Source organism: Entelurus aequoreus, linkage group LG05, assembly GCF_033978785.1.
Source record: "Entelurus aequoreus isolate RoL-2023_Sb linkage group LG05, RoL_Eaeq_v1.1, whole genome shotgun sequence".
Taxonomy (NCBI): Eukaryota; Metazoa; Chordata; class Actinopteri; order Syngnathiformes; family Syngnathidae; genus Entelurus; species Entelurus aequoreus.
In genome coordinates, this window is record NC_084735.1 from 312,852 (window position 1) to 339,394 (window position 26,543).

Below are 26,543 nucleotides of genomic sequence, written 5' to 3' on the forward strand. Positions count from 1 at the left end.
ATAACTGCCCACCCTCAAGCGACGTCTCCTACCACTCAACCTGGAAATACCGGAAATAGCTTGATGCCACATCTGCCTTTTGATGTACTTCCGGTCTGGACTACAGATCTAATTTTTTAGGGAATCTGGAAGCAGTTCTACATGATAACTGCCCACCCTCAAGCGACGTCTCCTACCACTCAACCTGGAAATACCGGAAATAGCCCAGTGCCACATCCGCCTTTTGATTTACTTCCGGTATGGACTACAGATCTAGTTTTTTAGGAAATCCGGAAGCAGTTCTACGTCCTAACTGCCCACCCTCAAGCGACGTCTCCTACCACTCAACCTGGAAATACCGGAAATAGCCCGATGCCACATCTGCCTTTAGATGTACTCCCGGTATGGACTACAGAGCTAATTTTTTAGGGAATACGGAAGCAGTTATACGTCATGACTGCCCACCCTCAAGCCACGTCTCCTACCACACAACCCGGAAATACCGGAAATAGCCCGATGCCACATCCGCCTTTTGATGTACTTCCGGTATGGACTACAGATCTAATTTTTTAGGGAATCTGGAAGCAGTTCTATGTCATAACTGCCCACCCTCAAGCGACATCTCCTACCACTGAACCCGGGAAAAATGGAAATAGTCCGATGCCACATCTGCCTTTTGATGTACTTCCGGTATGGACTACAGATCTAATTTTTTAGGGAATCCGGAAGCAGTTCTACGTCATAACTGCCCACCCTCAAGCCACGTCTCCTACCACTCAACCCAGACATACCGGAAATATCCCGATGCCACATCCGCCTTTTGATGTACTTCTGGTATGGACTACAAATCTAATTTTTCAGGGAATCCGGAAGCAGTTCTACATGATAACTGCCCACCCTCAAGCGACATCTCCTACCACTCAACCTGGAAATACCGGAAATATCCCGATGCCACATCTGCCTTTAGATGTACTTGCGGTATGGACTACAGAGCTAATTTTTTAGGGAATACGGAAGCAGTTCTACGTCATAACTGCCCCCCCTCAAGCCACGTCTCCTACCTCACAACCCGGAAATACCGGAAATAGCCCGATGCCACATCCGCCTTTTGATGTACTTCCGTTATGGACTACAGATCTAATTTATTTAGGGAATCCGGAAGCAGTTCTATGTCATAACTGCCCACCCTCAAGCGACATCTCCTACCACTGAACCCGGGAAAAATGGAAATAGTCCGATGCCACATCTGCCTTTTGATGTACTTCCGGTATGGACTACAGATCTAATTTTTTAGGGAATCCGGAAGCAGTTCTACGTCATAACTGCCCACCCTCAAGCCACGTCTCCTACCACTCAACTCGGACATACCGGAAATATCCCGATGCCACATCCGCCTTTTGATGTACTTCTGGTATGGACTACAAATCTAATTTTTTAGGGAATCCGGAAGCAGTTCTACATGATGACTGCCCACCCTCAAGCGACATCTCCTACCACTCAACCTGGAAATACCGGAAATATCCAGATGCCACATCTGCCTTTTGATGTACTTCCGGTATGGACTACAAATCAAATTTTTTAGGGAATCCGGAAGCAGTTCTACGTCATAACTGCCCACCCTCAAGCCACGTCTCCTACCACACAACCCAGAAATACCGGGAATAGCCCGATGCCACATCCGCCTTTTGATGTACTTCTGGTATGGACTACGAATCAAATTTTTTAGAGGCTCCAGAAGCGGAAGCAGTTCTACGTCATATTTGCCCACCCTCAAGCCACGCCTCCTACCACTCAACCTGGAAATAGCCCGATGCCACATTCACCCGGTGATGTACTTCCGGTATGGACTACAAATCAATTTTTTTTAAAGAATCCTGAAGTGGAAGCAGTTCTAAGTCTACTTTTCCCACCCTCAAACCACGCCCCAACCCGAAAAATACCGGAAATAGCCCGATGCCACATCCGCCTTTTGATGTACTTTCGGTATGGACTACAAAACAAAAAGTCGATTCCCTTAAAAACCTACAAAGCCGTGGTTTGAGGGTGGGCAAATATGACGTAGACCTACTTCCGCTTCCGGGTTCCTTAAAAAAATATTTTTTCTGAGGAGTGACTAGAGTGCGGACGACATCACCCCATGCCAACCCCCCTTTCTAAGTGGGTTGTATGCCAACGTGAGGATCTGGATAAAGGTGTGGATCCAAGCAGGGTAAAGGAGTCAAGCTCATCCACGGCACGCCTCCAGGAGCCAGAAAGAAGCTTGCTAACTGGACGGACTGACAACATTTTAGGATTTCCCGATAGAACCTCCATTGTCGTGTTAGCAAAAAGCAACACAACTTGAGTCCACGACTGCGCCAGGGAGGTCTGCGCTCTCTTGACCGCTACGTCGCGTTCAAATTTGGGTGCACAGCATGAGAACGATGTCTGAGGACCACCAAGTTACAGTCAGTTCACGTTGGGACGACGGTGGTTAGACGACAAACGACCACCGAGACAGCGGGGGAGGTAACTCACCCGTGATTGTTTCCCCGTCTGAGTCCGGCTGTCCACCTGTGACCAGGGAGACACGCCATTAATCAACCCCGACTGGAGTGTCGCCGTGTTGTAAAAGGCGGGCCCGCTTACCCTCGATGACTCTGGTAACCTTAGTGAGGCCCGGCTCTCCGATCACCCGGGTCACCTTGGTGACCGAGGGGTCCCCTTCCACCACGGTGGTTACCTCGGTGACCACCGGCTCGCCCTCCACTAACACTTCAGTGACGATGGGCTCTTCTTCGATCGTTACCTTGGTGACGACTGGCTCGCCCTCCACTACCACCTCGGTGACGGTGGGCTCTTTTTCGATGACCCGCGTTACCTTGGTGACCACTGGCTCGCCCTCCACTACCACCTCGGTGACGGTGGGCTCTTTTTCGATGACCCGCGTTACCTTGGTGAGGGACGGTTCTCCGTCGATGAGGATCAGCTGCGTGTTCCCAGGGCCTGCGGGGAGTAAATAGGTGCATCACTACCCTCCCCCGCTTAAGGGAAAGAAGTCCGTGCAACCCATCATACTTTATCGGCGCTATGTTACCCGATACGTGAAGGTATGCGGCCGTCAGAGGGGAAGTGCGCCGGACCGAGACTTCCAAGACTCTGACAGCCTAATTGCACCGTTACCAAAGACCAGGGCCTGATATGCCGACAGATTCCAGAGGTTTTAGGAGTGGATGGTGACAGGAAGCATGAGTGTAATCAGTGTCTGGCAGCAGATGTATGATGCACAGTTCCAGGACACAATCCAAAGATTGCAGAGAAACACCTGAACCAAACTTCTTTGGGCCAACACTTTGAGTTGACGACATTTCATTGTGGAGCTTTTAATACGATTGTTATAACGTGATAACGTACGTTGTTGACATATTTTTAGATGTGGCCTGCAAATTTGACAGCGACAAGTAAAACGCCCGCGTCCTCCATGCGATGTAGCCAGCTAGCGGCTGACGTCCCTCCACAGTGCGAAGCTGCTCCTTTGTCAATAGTCTCGGTCTCCAAACTACTATTTAACTAACTACAAGTAGCTTTATCACTGGAAGACGAGGAATGGTTAAACTGGTTGCTACACTACACACCATAGGAGGATACAAAACTCTACCTCATATTTGGTCTTTTTTTATCAAATCATAACGACTTTTTATCCAATTATTTCGACTTTTTATCTATATTTTATCTCATAATCATGATTATTTAATTTCATAATTTTAACCTTTTATCTCATAGTAATTGTTTCTGGTCAAGATTTTTTTTTACATCATTAATTTGACTTTTATCAAATAATTATGACGTTTTATTTAATTATTTCTACTTTTGATCTGATATTTTTGACTATTTATTTCATAATTTCTACATTTTATCTGATAATTATGATTATTTTTACCTCATTAATTTGACCTTTTATCTATTTTTTTTACCTTTTATCTCATAATTTTGAAATTTTTTAATCTTATAAGCATGTCTTTTGTGTCGACAATATCGACTTTTTAACAAATAACTACTACTTTTCATCCAATCAATTCGACTTTTTATCTCATATTTTTGACATTTTATCTCATAATCATGATTATTTTGTCTCATAAATTTGACCTTTTATCTCATAATTTGGACGTTTTATCTAATTATTTCTACTTTATAAATGTTTATTATTTCGACATTTTATCTCATAATCAGTTTTATGTATGCAATGATTTTTACTCTTTACCTCATATTTTGTCTTTTTTATTATTTCGACATTTTATCTCATAATCAGTTTTATGTATGCAATGATTGTTACTCTTTACCTCATATTTTGTCTTTTTTATCAAATCATAAGGAGTTTTTATCCAATTATTTCGACTTTTAATATATATTTATCTCATAATTTTGACATTTTATCTCATAATTATGATTATTTTATCTCATAATTTGAACTTTTTATCTCTAATTTTTTTTGTCAAGATTTTTTTTACATCATTATTTTTACTTTTTATCAAATAGTTATAAAGTTTTATCTAATTAATTCTACTTTTGATCTCATATTTTTGACTATTTATTTCATAATTTCTCCATTTTATCTGATAATTATGATTTTTTGTCATGATATTTTTTACCTCATTAATTTGACCTTTCATCAATTTTTTTAACCTTTTATCTCATAATTTTGACTTTTTATCTTATAAGCATGTCTTTTGTGTTATCATTTTGACTTTTTACCTTACAATATCGACTTTTTAATAAATAACTACTACTTTTTAACCAATCAATTCGACTTTTTATCTCATATTTTTGACATTTTATCTCATAATCATGATTATTTTATCTCATAATTTTAACCTTTTATTTCATAATAATTATTTTTTTTGTCAAGATTTTTTTTTACATCATTATTTTGACTTTTTATCAAATAATTATGACATTTTCTGTAATTATTTGTACTTTATAAATTTTTATTATTTAAACATTTTATCTCATAATCGTGTTTTATGTATGCAATGATTTTTACTCGTTACCTCATATTTTGTCTTTTTATCAAATAAGGACTTTCTATCCAATTATTTCGACTTTGTATCGATATTTTATCTCATTTTGACATTCCATCTCATAAACATGATTATTTTATCTCACAATTTTGACATTTTGTCTCATAATCATGATCATTTTATCTCATAATTTTAACCTTTTATCTCATAATCCTGATTATTTTATCTAATAATTTTAACCTTTTATCTCATAATTATTTTTGTTGTCCAGATTTTTTTTTACATCATTAATTTGACTTTTTATCTATTTTTTTAATTTTGACTTTTTATCCTATAAGCATGTCTTTTGTGTCATAATTTTGACTTTTTACCTTACAATATCGACGTTTTAATAAATAACTACTACTTTTCATCCAATCAATTCGACTTTTTATCTCATATTTTTGACATTTTATCTCATAATCATGATTATTTTATCTTATAATCATGATTATTTTGTCTAATAATATTGACCTTTTATCTCATAATTTTTACATTTTATCAAATAATTATGACATTTTATCTAATTATTTCTACTTTATAAATGTTTATTATTTCGAAATTGTATCTCATGATCATGTTTTATGTATGCAATGATTTTTACTCTTTATCTCATATCTTGTCTTTTCATCAAAAAAGGACTTTTTATCCAATTATTTTGACTTTTTATCTATATTTTATCTCATAATTTTGACATTTCATCTCATAATCATGATTATTTTATCTCGTTATAATGATTTTTTTTGTCAAGATCTTTTTTTACATCATTTTGACTTTTTATCAAATAATTATGAAGTTTTATCTAACTATTTCTACTTTTGATCTCATTTTTTTGACTATTTATTTTATAATTTCTACATTTTATCTCATAATTATGATTTTTTTCTCACAATTTATTTTTTTTATCTAATTTTTTTACTTTTTATCAAATAATTATGAAGTTTTATCTAATTATTTCAACTTTTGATCTCATATTTTTGACTATTTATTTCATAATTTCTACATTTTATCTCATAATTGTAACTTTTTATCTCATAATTATGATTTTTTTGTCATGATTTTTTTTACCTCATTTTTCCTTTTTTATCAAATAATTATGACGTTTTATGTAATTTTTTTGAATTTTGATCTCACATTTTTGATTATCTCGACATTTGATCTCATAACCAGGTTTTAATGTATGGCATGATTTTGATGTTTTACCTCATATTTTCACTTTTTATCAAATGATTCTGACTTTTTATCCAATTGTTTCGACTTTTTATCTCGTAATTCCAATTTTGCATGTGCAGGTTAGGTTTCAACCTACAAAAAGACGTCAGGTATCAAACACCAGAAGGAAAAGTGCTTCTCAAAAACATGACAAAAACATGTTACACAGCAGATATTTACAGTAAATTAACAATTGGATTAAAAATAGTTTTAATAAAATACCTAATCTAAATGAGTAGACTTTGTAACCCGGATGTATTATTATTATTGAAATGTGAAATAATGTAAGGTTATGGCAATATAGAGACTTTGGAGCGGCCAGACTTACTCTGCTCGGTGTACTCCGTGGTTGTGACCGTGGTCCTCTCTGTGGAGACCAAACAGCTTCAGGGGACGGTCAGGGGGTCAAAGGTCAGGATGGACGGAAACTTACTGATGAAGGTGAGCGGGATCTCAGAGTAGGAGAATCCTGAGATGAACTAGAGAAGAGGAACGGAGAAGGTCACAGGGAGTCCCCGAAGCATCGGGGGTGTGTGGCTGCTACCTGGATCTTCATGTACTTGATGATCTTCCTGAGGAGCAGCAGCAGGTCCTGGCGGCCCACGGGAAGATCTGCAAGGGGGATCAACAGAGCGGGACGTCACCGTTGTTCCGCACGGGCACCGCGTTTGGCGAGCTCACCCGCGGGGTAGAGGACGCTCTTCACCACGTGAATCACGCCGTTGGTGGCCATCAGGTCGCTGTCGGGAACGTCCACCGAGTTGACGTGGATGGAGTTGTTGGCCTGACCACAAACACGCTGTCATCTAAAGCTGCACATCTTTAGCCCAAACACACCATGAACTATTTGCATAATTAGTCTGACTAATGCTTAAGTTGCACATCTGGGACATTTTAGCCTAAACACACCATGAACTATTTGCATAATTAGTCTGACTAATGCTTCAGAAGACTATCAAAACAGCTTTTTGAGTAGCAGCTAGTGATGGCCACTCTTCACAAGTCCTGGTGTCTGGGAGTCGATACCAGATACCGATATTTGCTACTTTTGTGTGTGTGTTTTTAAACATGTATTGTTTTTCATAACAACATTCCATTTTTTACTGCAAGATTTAGAAAAGAGCTGATTATGACAACTAGAGATGTCTGATATCATCGGCTGATAAATGCTTTAAAATGTAATATCGGAAATTATCGGTATTGGTTTCAAAAAGTAAAATGTATGACTTTTTAAAACGGACGTAGGGAGAAGTACGGAGCAGTTGCGTCTCCCAGTCATACTTGCCAACCCTCCCCATTTTCCCGGGAGACTCACCAATTTCAGTGCCCCTCCCGAAAATCTCCCACGGCAACCATTTTCCAGAGTTTCTCCCCATTTCCACCCAGGCAACAATATTGGGGGCGTGCCTTAAAGGTACTGCCTTTGCGTGCCGGCCCAGTCACATAATATCTACGGCTTTTCACACACACAAGTGAATGCAAGGCAAACTTGGTCAACAGCCATACAGGTCACACTGAGGGTGGCCGTGTAAACAAGTTTAACACTGTTACAAATATGCGCCACACCGTGAACCCACACCAAACAAGAATGACAAACACATTTCGGGAGAACATCCGCACCGTAACACAACATAAACACAACAGAACAAATACCCGGAATCCCTTGCAGCGCTAACTCTTCCGGGACGCTACAACAGTGTTTCCCACACATTCATTTATTTGTGGCGGCCCGCCACAAAATAATTACTACACAAATTTAAAAAAAAATTAAAAATTAAAAATGTTTAATTAAAAAAAATAAATAAATAAATATATATATATATATATATATATTTTTTTTTTTGGTCCTCTCCAACTTCTCAGGCAAATCATATAGTAGATGTAGATGCCCATATCGGCTGTTCACATTTACTTTACAAAAGAGAAGTGTAGGATACTTCTCTTGTTGCTTTATTTGTATTTGACTTGATTAAATGTATTTCTATTAGAAACACAACATGTGTATATAACAAAGTGTGCAGGCAGTAGGAAACACATGGTTAAGTGTAGGGAGTAAAACTGATGGCAGTCTAAAGTTCAACATTTTTGGAGCTCTTTGTTCAGTGGATCAGATGTTTGATGAAGCTCTGTGTCTATCTACCACCACTACTGTTTATTTGTTACTGACTGTGGCAGGACACCTGTTTCACTTTATGTTGCTGGTAAATAATATGCTTGTAGTAGTAGGCTAAAGTTAAATTATTTAGTATGCACTAATTAAAGGGGCAGAGCTTTAAGAGACATTTTAGCTTTTATATTTTATAAGATATATTTTTTGTAAGAACCACAATTAATAAATATATTTCAGTGAATAACTTATTGTTCAAATCTGTATATAAATATGTACATAAAGTGTTGTAATTATATTGTAAAATGGATGGATGGACATTTAAAACAAAACTGTTATTATTAATTAGTAAGTATACATTTTTTGAGCCTTTTTAGAGAAAATCAAATCATTGTAGTCAATTATGCAAATTACTCGATGATGTCATGGTGACCACGCCCATATCCACGCCCCCATCGCCACAGGTATCTTGGCAGTTTATGGGAAACACTGTACAATATGTTTTGAGGCATGTTCAAACAAATAATGCACTTTGTGACTTCAATAATTAAATTGGCATTTTTTTTTTGCATAACTTGAGTTGATTTATTTTGGAAAACCTTGTTACATTGTTTAATGCATCACAACAAAATGAGGCATAATAATGTGTTCATTCCACCACTGTATATATCGGTATTGCTTGATATCGGAATCGGTAATTAAGAGTTGGACAATATCGGAATATCGGCAAAAAAGCCATTATCGGACATCTCTAATATTTATGATATAATATATTAGCATTATTATTGTATTATTGTGTGTCATTTTATTGGACTCATTATAATATTAAAATGTTTAAATAAAAAAAATATGGAGGGATTAAAACCGCTAAAGCTAACCGGTAGCATGTCAGTAGCAAAGCCAAAGTATATTAGCATGAAGCTAGCACATTTTTGTAAACGGGAAACCTTATTTTACAGAGTTTTTAAGACAATTGCTTTGTTGGCATTACAACTGGCGACATCACCGAGTGGTCGCTCGGCTGAGTGCGCTCTCGGTGCTGCTGGAGTGACCGCCAAGTGCGACGTTGGATTGACGTGGATCGTAGCCGCAATCCAGTTTTTCAAATAGAGATTGATTAAAAAGGACTTTAAGACAACACTCTCCACTTCCTGCCTTCTTCTTGTGAAGGGCTGAGGAGTGATGGCCACTATGGCCATAGCAGTGATGACCATAGCAGTGATGGCCACTATGGCCATAGCAGTGATGACCATAGCAGTGATGGCCATCACTGCTATGGTCATCACTGCTATGGCCATAGCAGTGATGGCCATAGCAGGCCAGTCTGCTCAAGCACTTGCTGATGAACTTCCTGTAATCAGGAGGCGGCTGTGTAGGCGGACGTCTGAGTCACCCGGGGATAGGTTTTCCCTCCTCTGCGCTACTTCCTGTCTACTTTTCACGCCCACCACGGCTTCCCGACTGGACGCGAGACGCCACCAGATCGCCCGATTGCTTTATCGCCACCGTCCCAGCGCCACTGGCAGTTGAGCGGGCCGCGCTAGCAAAGAGGAAAGGAAGGAAATGACGGCAGGATGGTCTTGATTATGTCTTGTCGTCCTCCAGAGATCATCTCCCAGCTTCTGGGCGGACTTTCCCAGCAGGCACGACACATTGAAACAACGTTGATTCAGTGTTTCCCATAAACTGCCAAGATACCTGTGGCGGTGGGGGCGTGGCTAGGGGCGTGGTCACCATGACATCATCGAGTAATTTGCATAATTTACTACAATGATATGATTTTCTCTAAAAAGGCTCAAAAAATGTATACTTACTAATTAATAATAACAGTTTTGTTTTAAACGTCCATCCATCCATTTTACAATATAATTACAACACTTTATGTACATATTTATATACAGATTTGAACAATAAGTTATTCACTGAAATATATTTATTAATTGTGGTTCTTACAAAAAATATATCTTATAAAATATAAAAGCTAAAATGTCTCTTAAAGCTCTGCCCCTTTAATTAGTGCATACTAAATCATTTAACTTTAGCCTACTACTACAAGCATATTATTTACCAGCAACATAAAGTGAAACAGAGGCAGAGGTGTCCTGCCACAGTCAGTAACAAATAAACAGAAAACAGTAGTGGTCAAATACAAATAAGGCAACAAGAGAAGTATCCTACACTTCTCTTTTGTAAAGTCAATGTGAACAGCCGATACAGGCATCTACATCAACTATATGATCATCTATATCTACATCTACATCTACATCTACATCAACTATATGATTTGCCTGAGAAGCTGGACAGAAAAAAAAAAAAAATTGTGGCGGACGTAATTTATTTGTGGCGGGCCGCCACAAATAAATGAATGTGTGTGAAACACTGGTTGATTATACGTACACGTCCTTTGAAACCGACTTTGAAACAACCTTGCAGAATAGTTGTTTGTGTAAACTGAGATCAATGTTGATGTCTAGCGTTGGATCCACGTTGTTGGTTGGGAAATGACCACATTTCAATGTCAAATCAACGTTACATCCTGACATTGATTAAACGTCATCAAAAAGCATGTTGCTTCAACGTTGTATTTGTGTTGTAGAATATTGGTTGGGAAATGACCAAAATCCAATGGTCACATCAACATCAGAACCCAACATTGATTAAACGTTGTCAAAAACATGTTTTTTCAATGTTTTGAATTTGTGTTGTAGAATATTGGTTAGAAAATGACCACAATTCAACGGTCAAATCAACGTCTTAACCTGACATTGAATAAATGTTGTCAAAAAGTATGTTTTTTCAACGTTGTATTTGTGTTGTAGAATATTGGTTGGAAAATGACCAAAATTCAATGGTCAATTCAACGTCAGAACCCAACGTTGATTAAATGTTGTAAAAAAAACATGTATTTTCAATCTTGTATTTGTGTTGTAGAATATTAGTTGGGAAATGACCAAAATTCAATGGTCAAAAAAACGTCGGAACCCAACATTGATTAAATGTTGTCAAAAATCATGTTGATCCAACGTTGTATTTGTGTTGTAGAATATTGGTTGGGAAATGACCACAATTCAATGGTCAATTAAATGTCACAACCCAACATTGATTAAACGTCTTTAAAAAACATGTTTATTCAATGTTGTATTTGTGTTGTAGAATATTGGTTGGGAAATGACCAAAATTCAATCAATGTCGGAACCCAACCCAACATTCAATGGTCAAATCAACGTTTTAACCTGACATTAAATAAACAACGTCAAAACGCATGTTGTTTCAATGTTATGTTTATGTTGTAGAATATTGGTTGGGAAATGACCAAAATTCAATGTTCAACGTCAGAACCCAACATTGATAAACGTCTTAAAAAACAAGTTGTTTCAATGTTGTATTTGTCTGGTAGAATATTGGTTAGAAAATGACCAAAATTCAATGGTCGAATCAAAGTCACAACCTGACATTGAATAAACGTCGTCAAAAAGCATGTTGTTTCAACGTTGTATTTTTGTTGTAGAATATTGGTTAGAAAATGACCAAAATTCAATGGTCAAATCCACGTCACAACCTGACATTGAATAAACGTTGTTTCAACGACTGTGTTTCAACGTTGTATTTGTGTTGTAGAATATTGTTTGGAAAATGACCAAATGTCAATGGTCAAAAAAATGTCAGAACCCAACATTGATTAAATGTTGTCAAAAAACATGTTTCAACGTTGTATTTGTGTTGTAGAATATTAGTTAGAAAATGACCAAAATTCAATGGTCAAATCAACGTCAGAACCCAACATTGATTTAATGTCGTCAAAAAGCATGTTGATCCAACGTTGTATTTGTGTTGCTCAACGTCAGGACCTCATTGAACAAGTTCTCAACGTTGTTTTAATGTCTTGTGTCTGCCTGGTTGGCTCTTTGACGCTCTTGTCGGAGCCACTGGAATCAATCGCATCCCGAGCTGAGCGGGGTTCCAGTTCCAGATGTACTTACCGACATAACCTGCAGGTTCCAGTTCCAGATGTACTTACCGACATAACCTGCAGGTTCCAGTTCCAGATGTACTTACCGACATAACCTGCAGGTTCCAGTTCCAGATGTACTTACGGACATAACCTGCAGGTTCCAGTTCCAGATGTACTTACCGACATAACCTGCAGGTTCCAGTTCCAGATGTACTTACCGACATAACCTGCAGGTTCCAGTTCCAGATGTACTTACGGACATAACCTGCAGGTTCCGGTTCCAGATGTACATACGGACATAACCTGCGGGTTCCGGTTCCAGATGTACTTACGGACATAACCTGCAGGTTCCAGTTCCAGATGTACTTACGGACATAACCTGCAGGTTCCAGTTCCAGATGTACTTACGGACATAACCTGCAGGTTCCGGTTCCAGATGTACTTACGGACATAACCTGCAGGTTCCTGTTCCAGATGTACTTACGGACATAACCTGCAGGTTCCGGTTCCAGATGTACTTACGGACATAACCTGCAGGTTCCAGTTCCAGATGTACTTACCGACATAACCTGCGGGTTACAGTTCCAGATGTACTTACGGACATAACCTGCAGGTTCCGGTTCCAGATGTACTTACGGACATAACCTGCGGGTTCCGGTTCCAGATGTACTTACGGACATAACCTGCAGGTTCCGGTTCCAGATGTACTTACGGACATAACCTGCAGGTTCCAGTTCCAGATGTACTTACGGACACAACCTGCGGGTTCCGGTTCCAGATGTACTTACGGACATAACCTGCAGGTTCCAGTTCCAGGTGTACTTACGGACATAACCTGCAGGTTCCGGCCCTGCAGAGTTTTCAGCATGTTGGTCACGCCTCCTTCCAGGCCGCCATTGATGAAGATGCCATTGCCGACGTGATAAAGCAGAATGGTCCTCAGAACGTTCAGGTCACCTGTCACAAAGCGTCATGGTTGTCATCAAAGTAGTGGTGAACTTTATAGTCCCGCCAGGATTTTGCTCGCATTTTTTGTGATTTTTCGCGGCCTCAAATACCAAAAATCAGGGCAGATTTTTTAGAAAGTTGCAATGTTTGGAGGCTCATATTTAATTATTTTAAATCAACTTGTCATTTTAGGAGTTTGGTGTCAATATTTTGGGTATTCCTTGTAACCGTAACCTAAAAAATTACAGTATTTCAACAAAAATGTAAAATCAAATACTGTATTGATGTTTTACTCATTATTTTTACCACATAGACTTAAAAGTAGACACTAGATGGCAGTACAAGCACACCTCAGAGCTCATTGTCGAATAACTATACTGCTTTCATTCATTACAACTGAAGTGTACAACGGCAAGATTGGTAAAAATGTTAGCATGCTAATATTAGCAAGCTAGCATGCTAACCTTAGCATGCGTCGCGTACGAAGTTATGACTCTGAGGTGTGTAATGGCAAAATTAGCTAAAAAATGTGGCCACGTACCAAGTTTGTTGACTCTAAGGTGCGAAATTAGCTAAAGAAAGTGTAAAATCAGCGGAAAAAGTTAGCATGCTAATAGAGTTGGAATGTATCAAGTACCAAGATATGACTCTGAGGAGTATAACGGCAAAATTGGCAAAAGAAAGTTAGCATGTGGCCACGTACCAAGTTTTATGATTTTAAGGTGCGAAATGAGCTAAAGAAAAGTGTAAAATTAGCTAAAAGAGTTAGCATGCTAAAAAAGTTAGCATGTGGCCACGTATCAGGTTTTATGACTCTAAGGTACGAAATTAGCTAAAAAAAATGTGGCCACGTACCAAGTTTTTTTACTCTAAGGTGCGAAATTAGCTACAGAAAGTGTAAAATTAGCTAAAAAAAAGTTAGCATGCTAAAAAGGTTAGCATGTGCCAACTATCAAAACATGACTCTGGGGTGTTAAACGACAAAATTGGCTTAAAAAAGTTCGCATGTGGCCAAGTACCAAGTGTTATGACTTTAAGGTGCAAAACTAGCTAATAAAAGTGTAAAATTAGCTTAAAAAAGTTAGCATGCTAAAAAGTTTAGCATGTGCCAACTACCAAAACATGACTCTGGGGTGTTTAACGACAAAATTGGCTTAAAAAAGTTAGCATGTGGCCACCTACCAAGTTTTATGACTCTAAGGTGCGAAATTAGCTAAAAAAAAAAGGTTTAAAAAAGTTAGCATGCTAACTTAGCATGTGTCAAGTACCAAGTTTCTCTGTTGTCCACAAGTCGCAGACATTCTCCACGTATGTTTTACGCTTAAAAATGGTTTTCGTTCGTGCGTGTTCCAACACGTCAACTCCGCACGCCAGCAACATTTGTATCTATGGCGCCACCATCACACTTCAACAGCTCTAACATGCAACATGTCAGCATTCCCAGTCTGTGGAACGGCTCTCCCTGACCACCTGAGGGCACAACATACTGTGGATGCTTTTTAAAAAGGCTTAAAAACCCTTTTTTTTTTTTTAAAAAAAGCCTTTTTTTTTAGATATCTGCATACTAGTTTGAGTTATTTGGCTGTTTTTATTTTTTATTATCTTTTTATTTATCTTTTTAATACACTGCAGCACTTTGAGGTTGTTTACTCAATGTAAAGTGCTTTTTTTTACAAATAAAATCTATTATTATTATTATTATTATTATCACAACTACTGCATTGAATTGGAGTGCGGAAACATCCTGGAGGGGGAGCGATTTGAAGGCGACACACTGACTTTTAAGCAGCGCCATGTCCTCTTTGCTGAGCTGGCTGAAGGCCTCGTCGGTGGGCGCGAAGACGGTGAAGGAGCCTTCGTGCTTCAGGAGGTCCGTCAGACCTGCAGTCTCCATCAGGGACAGGAAGACTCTGCAGCCAAGCACAAGACAATTGGCACCATCAACATCAACAGAATCCCATGCAGCCCTAACTCTTCCGGTCTAGATTATACACCAAACCCCCCCACACATCAACCCTCCCCCCCTCCGTGCGTCGGTTGAGCGGAAGAGTTAGGGCTGCATGGGATTCTGGGTATTTGTTGTGTTGTGTTTATGTTGTGTTGCAGTGCAGATGTTCTCCAGAAATGTGTGTGTCATTCTTTTTTGGTGTGGGTTCAAAGTGTGGCGCATATTTGTAACGTAACAGTGTTAAAGTTGTTTTTGTACGGCTACCGTCAGTGTAAGGTGTGGCTGCTGACCTAGTACGCCTTGCTGTCACTTACGTGAGCAAGCTGAAGCTGCATTCTACATGTGGTCGAGCAGGCACGCTGTTTTGGCAGACTGTAGAGGGCGCCAAAAACAGTGCCATCACGCCCTGATATTCGGGAGTCTCCCGGAAATAATGAGAGGATTGGCAAGTATGACGCTATCAAACGCCATTCATTCAAAACTCGCGGGCCGCACTAACATCAAATTTCCACATTAAAGTGCGTGCCGGTGCGTGTGTCTGAGACCCCTGGTTAACATACCCTGGTTAACATACCCTGGTTAACATACCCTGGTTAACATACCCTGGTTAACATACCCTGGTTAACATACCCTGGTTAACATAGCACAAAGCAATTTAAGCTTTGTATGCGGTGTTTTACATTTTAAATTTACTTTTTTTTTTTGTGGCTCCCATTATTTTCTTTAATTTGTGAAACTTGCCAAAATGGCTCTTTGAGTGGTGAAGGTTGCCGACCCCTGCCCTAGGGCAACATGACAGCCATTAATAATGTGTCCCCAAGGGCCAGATTTGATGCGCCAAGTCATTCAATGTAGCCCGCCGCGTCATTTAAAGTGGCCCATCACATCGTTTGAAGTGGCCCATCGTGTCAGTTCAAGTGGGTCCGCTGCATCATTTGGGTGGCAGGCGGTAGAAAATAGCCGTGTCATGTAATATGGCCTACCACTTCATTTATTAGGCCTGCCACATCATTTGTTAGGCCTGCCACATCACCTAATGTACACAGCTGCATCAGTGAAAGTCACCCGCCACATCATTTAAGATGCGCCGCTGTCTCATTTAATGTGGCCCTCCACATCATTTAAGATTTCCCGCCACGTAATTAAATGTTGCCTGCCGCATAATTTAATGTGACCCGCCACATCATTTAAGGTGCACCGCCGCCTCATTTAAAGTGGCCCATCACATCGTTTGAAGTGGCCCATCGTGTCAGTTAAAGTGGTCTGCTGCGTCATTTGGGTGGCAGGTGGTAGAAAATGGCCGCACCATGTAATGTGGCCTACCACATCATTTATTAAGCCTGCCATATCATTTTATGTGGCCCGCCACATAATTTAGTAGGCCTGCCACATCATTTATTAGGCCTGCCACATCACCTAATGTACACAGCTGCATCAGTGAAAGTGACCCACCACATCATTTAAGGTGCGCCACTGCATCGTTAATGTGGCCCGCCGCGTCATTTAAGGTAGCCGCCACATAATTTAATGATGCCCGCGGCATAATTTAATGTGGCCCACCGCATAATTTAAAATGGCCCGCCGCATAATTTAATGTGGCCGCCCCATCATTTAAGGTGCACCGCCGCCACATTTAAGGTAGCCGCCACATTATTTAATGATGCCTGCGGCATAATTGAATGTGCGTAATTTAAGATGCGCCGCTGCTTTATTTAATGTGGCCCTCCACATCATTTAAGGTGCGCCACTGCATCGTTTAAATTGGCCCGCCACATCATTTAAGTGGCCCGCCAAATAATTTAATTTTTGGCCTGCCAAATAATTTAATGTGCACCGCCGCATCATTTAAGATGTGCTGCTGCATTATTTAATGTGGCCCTCCACATCATTTAAGGTGCGCCACTTCATCGTTTAAATTGGCCCGCCCAATAACTTAATATGGCCAACCACATCATTTAAGTTAACCTGCCACATCATTTAAGGTGGCGCGCCACATAATTGAGGTGGCCCGCCGCTTCCTTTAAGGTGCACCGCTGCATCATTTAATGTGGCCCTCTGAATCATTTAGGGTAGCCCAAGGTGCCCCACCACATCATTTAAGGTAGCCCGCCACATTATTTAAGGTGACCCGCCACATTATTCAATGTGGCCTGCCGCATCATTGAAGGTAGCGCCACGTTATTTAATGATGCCCCCGGCATAATTTAATGTGCATAATTTTAGATGCGCCGCTGCTTTATTTAAGGTGGCCCTCCACATCATTTAAGGTGAGCCACTGCATCTTTTAAAGTGGCCCGCCACATCATTTATCGTGGCCCGCCAAATCATTTAAATTGGCCCGCCAAATAATTTAAGGTGCACCGCCGCATCATTTAAGATGTGCTGCTGCATTATTTAAGGTGGCCCTCCACATCATTTAAGGTGCGCCACTTCATCGTTTAAAGTGGACCGCCCAATAATTCAAAATGGCCCGCCACATCATTTAATGTAGCCTGCCACATCATTTAAGGTGGCGCGCCACATAATTGAGGTGGCCCGCCGCTTCCTTTAAGGTGCACCGCTGCATCATTTAATGTGGCCCTCTGAATCATTTAGGGTAGCCCAAGGTGCCCCACCACATCATTTAAGGTAGCCCGCCACATTATTTAAGGTGGCCTGCCGCATCATTTAAGGTGGCGCGCCACATCATTTAATGGCCCGCCGCTTCCTTTAAGGTGCGCCGCTGCATCATTATAGTGGCCCTCCGAATCATTTAGGGTGGCTCAAGATGGCCCGCCACATCACTTAAGGTGACCCACCACATTATTCAAGGTGGCCTGCCGCTTCCTTTAAGGTACAACGCTGCTTCCTTTAAGGTGCGCCGCGGCATCATTTAATGTGGCCCTCCGAACCATTTAGGGTGGCTCAAGGTGGCCCGCCACATCACTTAAGGTGACCCACCATATTATTCAAGGTGGCCCGCCGCTTCCTTTAAGGTGCACCGCTACATCATTTCATGTGGCCCTCCGAATCAATTTAGGGTGGCCCAAGGTGGCCCGCCACATCATTTAAGGTGACCCACCACCTTATTCAATGTGGCCTGCCGCTTCCTTTAAGGTGCACCGCCGCATCATTATTTAAAGTGGCCCTCCGCATCATTTAGGGTGGCCCGCCGCCTCATTTAAAGTGGCCCGCCTAATTATTTAAGGTGTGCCGCCGCATTACTTAAGGTGGCCCGCCACGTCATTTAATGTGGCCATTAAGGTGACAATTCCAACTCTGACCACAGCAAGAGTTGCTACGTAAGGTGGTGCTTTCCATTGTTTTCAGCAGACTGCATTGCAAAATGGACATGCAGGACGGCTTCTCACTTAAAGCGTCCGTCCACCTTCAGGATCTGGTAGGTGGTCTTCTCCGAGGGTCTGATGATGGACCTGATGAGGTGGAGGACGCCGTTGCTTCCTTCCTTGCTGCCCCGCACCATGCAGGCGTTCTCGATGCACACGGCCTGCCGCCACAAAGACACACGTGCGTTGGCCAGGACAAGACGGGCGCTAGCGGAGCGAGGAGCGGAGCGAGGAGCGGAGCGAGGAGCGGACCCCCTACCGTGCGGTAGATGAAGACTCGCAGGAGCTTCCCGGCCAGCGTCTCCAGCAGCTGGCCGTTGTAGAGCTGGCTCAGCGTGACCTTCAGCTTCAGGACGTGGTTCTGGAGGAGGTGCTTGAGCAGCGTCTGGTCCGTGGCCATCACCTCGTCTGACCGACACGGCACGGATGCGTGAGATCACCGTTGGCAAGCGTCGAGACGCTAAACAGAACACGACAAAGAGCAAAAGTTCTCACTGGTGAAGGCGGCGTTGAGGGGGGCGAGGAGCGTGTACTCCGTCTTCGGACCCAAGGCTGCGGCCAAGTCCAGGTCTGACACCATGTCGTGGAAGGTGCTCTGGGAGTCGCCCATCAGCTCCGTCACGTCCTTGGCTGGGAGACCACATGAGGACACAGTTAGCATGTCCTGGTGCCAGACATGTGGACAATGTTAGCAACATGTCCATGACTTTGAATCCAGGGGCGGTCCAAAGTGCGGCCCGGGGGCCATTTGCGGCACAAACATTTTTTTTTAGCACTCTAAAATTAGCATGCTAGCTTTTTTTGCAGTCATACACTTCTTTTGTCAATTGACGAATGATACCGGTTAGCATTAGTACAATAGCTTTTATTTTTAGCTAATTTTGTAGGTACACACCTCAGTCATATATTGAGGACTTGATGCATCCCAACATTAGCATGCTAACATTAGAAAAGTTTACATACTTGCCAGATGGCACCAAGTAACAAAATTAGCAATCTTTAGACAAAGACCAACGAAATGAGCTAAAATGCTAGCATAACACATTAGCATGCTAACATTGGAACAGTCAACATACTTGCCAGATGGCGCCAAGTAACGAAAGCCTCAGTTTTTAGATAAAGACCAACAAAATGAGCTAAAATGCTAGCATAAAACATTAGCATGCTAACATGGGAAATTTAACATGCTTGCAAGATAGCACCAAGTAACGAAATCCGCAATTTTTAGATAACGACAAAAAATGAGCTAAAATGCTAGCATCAAACATTAGCATGCTAACATTGGAACAGTCAACATACTTGCCAGACGGCGCCAAGTAACGAAATCGACAATTTTTAGATAAAGACCAACAAAATGAGCTAAAATGCTAGCATCAAACATTAGCATGCTAACATTGGAACAGTCAACATACTTGCCAGACGGCGCCAAGTAACGAAATCAGCAATTTTTAGATAACGACAAAAAATGAGCTAAAATGCTAGCATCAAACATTAGCATGCTAACATTGGAACAGTCAACATACTTGCCAGACGGCGCCAAGTAACGAAATCAGCAATTTTTAGATAAAGATCAAGACAATGAGCTAAAATGCTAGCATAAAACATTAGCATGCTAACATGGGAAATTTAACATACTTGCAAGTTGGCACCAAGTAACGAAATCCGCAATTTTTAGATAAAGACAAAAAATTAGCTAAAATGCTAGCATCAAACATTAGCATGCTAACATGGGAAACGTTAACATACTTGCAAGATAGCACCAAGTAACAAAATCCGCAATTTTTAGATAAAGACCAAGAAAATGAGCTAAAATGCTAGCATAAAACATTAGCATGCTAACATGGGAAAAGTTAATGTTACTTGCCAGATGGCGCCAAGTAACGAAATCCGCAATTTTTAGATAAAGACCAACAAAATGAGCTAAAATGCTAGCATAAAGCTTCAGCATGCTAACATGGGAAATTTAACATACTTGCCAGATGGCGCCAAGTAACAAAATCAGCAATTTTCAGATAAAGACCAACAAAATAAGCTAAAATGTCATCATAAAACATTAGCATGCTAACATGGGAAAAGTTAACATACTTGCCAGATGGCGCCAAGTAACAAAATCCGCAATTTTTAGATAAAGACCAAGAAAATGAGCTAAAATGCTAGCATAAAACATTAGCATGCTAACATGGGAAAAGTTAACATACTTGCAAGATAGCACCAAGTAACAAAATCCGCAATTTTTAGATAAAGACCAAGAAAATGAGCTAAAATGCCAGCATAAAACATTAGCATGCTAACATTAGAACAGTCAACATACTTGCCAGATGGCTCGGAGTGTTGAAATCAATTAGCGCGTTTTGATGCGAGACATGTGGACAAAACGCAGAAAGTGAAAAGTGAAGAAAAATGTGGCGTCTTTAACAACTCCCACTCTTCTGGGAAGAGTTTTTACAAAACTTTGGAGTCGGTCTGTGGGAATGTTTGCCATTTGAGCGCCTCCCATCCAGGAAGTGTTCCCTCCATCCAGGAAGTGTTCCCCAAGCAATGAAACACTGGTCCAACATGTCTTGTTGAGAGGAGGAACCAGTTACCCCCCTGTTGTGCAGAAGTGACGTTTGGACATTTGAATAATGTATTTATAAAATTGCTATGCTACTGTTGCTCACCTAGTTAACATGTTTTGTTGTATGTGCTCTTCTGGCTCTCAGCGAAGGCGGACACTTACCCTCCCTCTCCCGTATGTCTCCTTGTCTAAGAGCTTCTCTTTTGCACTGTTCTCCAGAATTGTAAACATGGAAATTGATCAACTCGTAACTCAACTGACCAGATCTTCTCGACAAGAAGCTCAGGTTCGGGGGAACCTGCCCGTCCTGACGGAAGGTTTGCGGCTGGATCCACGAGGGACTCTCAGGAGAAGTGGTGAGGTTGTGTGCCTGGTGTGTGTTTTTCCGTCATTGGAAGACATTGGAGATATCTCTCTATTTGGAACTGTGATAACTGGTCATCTGATTGGATTGAGCGTTGTCCTGGTCTATCGAGGAACTCGGAAGACGTGGTAGCTGTTCAAGGAGCCTCCCCGTCATGACGGGTTGGGCAAATTTGATAACATCTTGGAGAAGCAAGGCTAAATTATGATCAATTCAAGAGCCAGAACGGATACCTAAAGCAGAAAAACCATTGGAATTGGTTTGCTTACCCTAACCAAAACAATCCTTGTCTTTATTTGGGCTCCCTCAGCAATGGTCTTGGAAAGTCCATGCTGTAAACACCCCGGCGAAAGACCCTTTGTATCCCCTCCCCCTTCATTAAAGACACCTGGGATGTGGACTCTGTCCCGTGATATCCCCACCCCATCACCGTTTCAATGATGATTGACTACCAAGCAGTCCCCTGAGGGCCGGCTGTAGTCCATCCCCTGGTCGATTGCATCTTACCTGAGTCGGGCACCAGCACCTGGTCAATGAGGTGGATGACGCCGTTGGTGGTGACGATGTCTTTCCTCAGCACCATCTTGACGCCGTTGACCGTCAGGCTGTCGCCGTCGCAGCCGACTTCGACGTAGCTGCCCTCGGCCGTCTCGTACGCGGTGCCCGCCATGATGGCCTCGGCGCACTGGACGCTGGTCAGCAAGTGGTAGTTCACCAAGGCTGCGAAGGTTGGCAAAGCAGAGCCCGCAGTGAACGTTGGCTGACACGGTCCGGGAAATAATGAGGCACTTTGTCAGTATTTACACACGAGATGGCAGTACTTGTCGTCAAAGTGAGCAGTGAGAACCACACAGACTGGATCGGGACATGAAAAACAACCCCGCTTCCAAGGAGAGCCGTCTGCCAAATGTGACAGAATCGTCTCCAGAGGACTTTACTCAGCAAGACTTGGCTGAAGCTTCCTGGCTGACCGACAACTAAAGTCGTGACTTAATAGTTGACGGTCTGCCACGTTAGACACTTGAATCCGCCTCGTTCCTCCTGCTGTTGGCTAATGATGACACATGTTCTCATAGAGCGCAGTTCTCAAACAGGAATACAAAAGCATCTTTACTCATGCTTGAACAATGCACGGACGTACATAAAAGAGTTGAGAAGCGCTGCCATATAAGACACGAAGGCTTGAAAACTGTAACACGATAATAGTGTTTTATATCGCTCGATAATGATTGAGATTTTTCATGACCTACCGAAAACAAGGAGCAGGAGAGAAATATGTGGAATGTAAACATTTTTATTTGAAATGTAACCCTCCTGTGATTGTAGTCCCTCAGGTATCAAGGCAGAAAGGAAATGTCAAACAAAGTAAAGAACATAGTAAAATCACATTGAAGACTTAACAATAAGCTCTTAAAAGGAAGGTGCAGAAATAAGGAATATGTAAGAAACACTTCCTAAAGTGTAAGAAAATAGTACAAAGTGCCATCCATCCATCTTCTTCCGCTTATCCGAAGCCTGGTCGAGGGGGCAGCAGCCTAAGCGGAGAAGCCCCAGACTTCTCTCCCCCCAGCCACTTCGTCCAGCTCTTCCCGGGGGGATCCTGATGCATTCCCAGGTCAGCTAGGAGACATAGTCTCCCCACCGTGTCCTGGGTCTTCCCCGTGGTTGGATGCACTTTAAACAACTCCCTAGGGAGGTGTCCGGGGAGCATCCTGACCAGATGCCTGTACCACCTCATCTGGCTCCTCTCCATGTGGAGGACCAGCAGCTTAACTCAGAGCGCCTCCCTAATGACACAACTTCTCACCCTATCTCTAAGGGAGAGGAAACTCATTTGGGCCGCTTGAACCCGTGATCTTGTCCTTTCGGTCATAACCCAAAGCTCATGACCATAGGTGAGGATGGGAACTTAGATCCACTGGTAAATTGAGAGCTTTGCCTTCCGGCTCAGCTCCTTCTTCACCACGATGGATCGATGCAGATAGTGCATAAAGAAACCTGAGAAAAAGTATTTTCTGCAGAGTGGTGTGGTATTAGCGGTCTTGCCATGCATCATTTACAGACCACATTGGTCTGACTACGGTCCCTTTGAACAATTTCTTAATTTTGACTTTCTCTTCTCACTCCATGCGAAGAATCAACCAAACGTGATAGTTGATACCTGATTGGCTGTTAGCGTGTCCCTCCCACTGATCAGTGATCAATTCCTGGTTACCAGAAAGCAAATGCCTTTGTTCATGCCACCAACCTGGCTTCGCAACGTCCGGTTTCTTCCGACGAAGAAAAACAAGTCATTGAACGTTTTATCGAATGCATTTTTTTTAATTGACATCGATTACGTGTCTAATGCGATATATAAAATAATATAATTTCATCGCCCAGCCCTAGTCGTAAGCATCGATACCAACGCACAAACAGCATTGTCAGTACATAATACTGTACAGCACTTTTCTCCTGTCAATGTGGATACCAACAAAAAGAGCTAAAACATTAGCTTGCTAACATGAGAACAGTTAGCATACTTGCCGGATAGCACTGAAATCAATTAGCATGTCTCGATGAGAGCGGTGTGGATCGAATGCAGGAAGTCAAGAGAATGTGGCATCTTTAATAACTTCTTGGAAGACTTTCTACGAAACTTTGCAGACAGTCTGGGGGAATTCTGACATGTAAGCGCCTCCATCCAAAAAACTGTTCCCCAACGGTGGAAGCAATTAAACACCGGTCCAACATGTCTTGGCGGAGGAATCAAAGGTCCCTAGTTGTGCATTAAGTATGCGACGTTAGGACATTTGTTATTTAAGTTATGACCCACACTTTCAGACCAAGATATCGATATCAGCCGAAATCAAATCTTGAGGCCCACAAAGAATCCCACCCCAGATCTTTATCTATAATGTTTGAATAATGCCTGTCGTTGTGTAGGTTTGTCCTCCTTTGGACAGAGTAAATGTCCGAGGACACAACACAATGTGTTTGTTTCCTATCCTTTTTCCTGTCATTTAGGTTCCGGAAGAGGAGGTACCAGGAACGAGACGAAGGGAGAAGAATGTAGGTAACGTTCAGCCAAGGAGGACAAAAGTCGATTTAGAGACTTCGGACAGCTTGGTCTTCTCTCCATATTACTTTTGTCTGTACTTGCGCTCTTTGTGTAGAATAAGTTCAGTGATCTTCAGTCCGAGTCACCTTTAGTACTAAAGAATCTAGAAGGACTCTTCCCTCCTAAAGACAGGGTCCTAATACCATGTTTAAGAGTACATCAGGTAAGGATTGACATGTAGATTGACCGATGACTGGATGAACGACTAGAAATGACGATTCCGGTAGGAATTGCGTGTGAAAGCCCTATGTGCGCAAGCCACCGAACCGCAGATACGCGTGAGTGGAACTGAAATGCTTGAGCGTTCAAGGTGAGTGGAGTGTGTGGATGTTGGAACGGTACGAACCGGTTGAGAAATGTGGGACATGGAGAGTTTTGTATATTGACAACTACTTTTCAATGGGGAGAAATTCCTGGAAATTCCGGGTATTCAGAGAATTTTGGGAAAGGGAAAACATGTTTTGCGTTTGACATATCTGCGTGGACGGTTGAAAGGTCAGAATCAGGTAAAAATTGGCGCCAAATTCTGAGAATTTTGGGCAATGTAGTACTTTGAATTTGTCCATTCATTTGAATGGGAATTTATTGGAAATTTGGGAATTTTGGAAAATATTGATACTAGCAGATATGATTGGGTTAGAGTTGGAATTTTTCTAATCGGTTGAAAAATGTTGACGTAGTAACCGTTTGAAATTGGTATTTCGGAATTCCTGGAATTTCGAGAAAACCGGGAATTTGTAGAAACAAAAAAAAAGTAGGAACATTTGTTGTCCCAACTAAGAGGAATGTTTCGAAGGTGGAATGGTTGGAAATTGTTGAAAAATGTGAATTGTGAAAACTTTCCAGGAAGAGGTGAAAATAGGGCTTTGGAAAACCGAAAAAATTCTGGGAATTCCTGGAATTTGTTAAAATTGGTTGATTGTCCAAGGTGAGTGGAGTGTGTGGATGGTGGAACAGTTTGAATCGGTTGAGAAATGTGGGATATGAAGAGTTTTGTATATTGCCAATTAATTTTCAATGGGGGAAATTCCTGGAAATTCCGGGTATTCAGAGAATTTTTGGAAAGGGAAAACATGTTTTGCGTTTGATGTATCAGTGTGGACGGTTGAAAGGTCAGAATCAGGTAAAAACTGGCACAAAATTTTGAGAATTTTGGGCAATGAAGTACTTTGAATATGTCCATTCATTTGAATGGGAATTTCTTGGACATTTGGGAATTTTGGAAAATATTGATACTAGCACAATTGTCCTAGAAGATATGATTGGGTTAGTGTTGACATTTTTCTAATCGGTTGAAAAATGTTGACGTAGTAACCGTTTGAAATTGGTATTTCGGAATTCCTGGAATTTCGAGAAAACTGGGAATTTGTAGGAACAAAAAAATCCAGGAACATTTTTTGTCCCAACTAAGAGGAATGTTTTCAAGGTGGAATGGTTGGAAATTGTTGATTGTGAAAACTTTCTAGGAAGAGGTTTTGGAAAACCCAAATTTCTGGGAATTCCTGGAATTTGTTGAAATTGGTTGATTGTCCAAGGTGAGTGGAGTGTGTGGGTGGTGAAACGGTGCGAATCGGTTGAGAAATGTGGGATATAGAGAGTTTTGTATATCGCCAATTAATTTTCAATGGGGGGAAATTCCTGGAAATTCAGAGAATTTTGGCAAAGGGAAAACATGTTTTGCGTTTGATATATCGGAAGAGTAGTGTGTGTGGACGGTTGAAAGGTCGGAATCAGGTGAAAATTGAGGCAACATTTTGAGAATTTTGGGCAATGTGGAACTTTGAATATGTCCACTCATTTCAATGGGAATTTCTTGGAAATTTGGGAATTTTGGGAAAACTAGACCTAGAAAAATAGTCCTAGAAGATATGATTGGGTTGGTGTTGGAATCTTTCTAAAAGATTGAACAATGTTGACATAGTAACTGTATGAATTGATAAATTGGTATTTCGGCATTCCTGGAATTTCGAGAAAACCCGGATTTTGTAGGAACAAAAAAAGAATGGTTGGAAAT

General features: G+C 41.4%; 1 protein-coding gene across 4 annotated transcripts in view; it reads right to left on the bottom strand.

Annotated features, from left to right (window-relative positions):
* The window catches only part of LOC133649995 (periostin-like), a 60,393-nt gene that overhangs the window by 16,416 nt on the left and 17,434 nt on the right, over positions 1 to 26,543 (bottom strand). For 3 of the 4 annotated variants that reach the window (XM_062046710.1, XM_062046713.1, XM_062046711.1), the window contains 12 exons: positions 21,937 to 22,149; positions 19,004 to 19,138; positions 18,768 to 18,916; positions 18,533 to 18,669; positions 15,014 to 15,144; positions 13,113 to 13,243; positions 6,909 to 7,011; positions 6,772 to 6,839; positions 6,661 to 6,706; positions 6,556 to 6,594; positions 2,608 to 2,964; positions 2,497 to 2,532 (listed from right to left, as the gene is read on the bottom strand). In XM_062046710.1, the coding sequence (XP_061902694.1) occupies positions 2,497 to 2,532; positions 2,608 to 2,964; positions 6,556 to 6,594; positions 6,661 to 6,706; positions 6,772 to 6,839; positions 6,909 to 7,011; positions 13,113 to 13,243; positions 15,014 to 15,144; positions 18,533 to 18,669; positions 18,768 to 18,916; positions 19,004 to 19,138; positions 21,937 to 22,149 (1,545 nt within the window). The remainder of the gene's footprint in view (positions 1 to 2,496; positions 2,533 to 2,607; positions 2,965 to 6,555; positions 6,595 to 6,660; positions 6,707 to 6,771; positions 6,840 to 6,908; positions 7,012 to 13,112; positions 13,244 to 15,013; positions 15,145 to 18,532; positions 18,670 to 18,767; positions 18,917 to 19,003; positions 19,139 to 21,936; positions 22,150 to 26,543) is intronic. The other variant, XM_062046712.1, reaches the window with a different exon arrangement.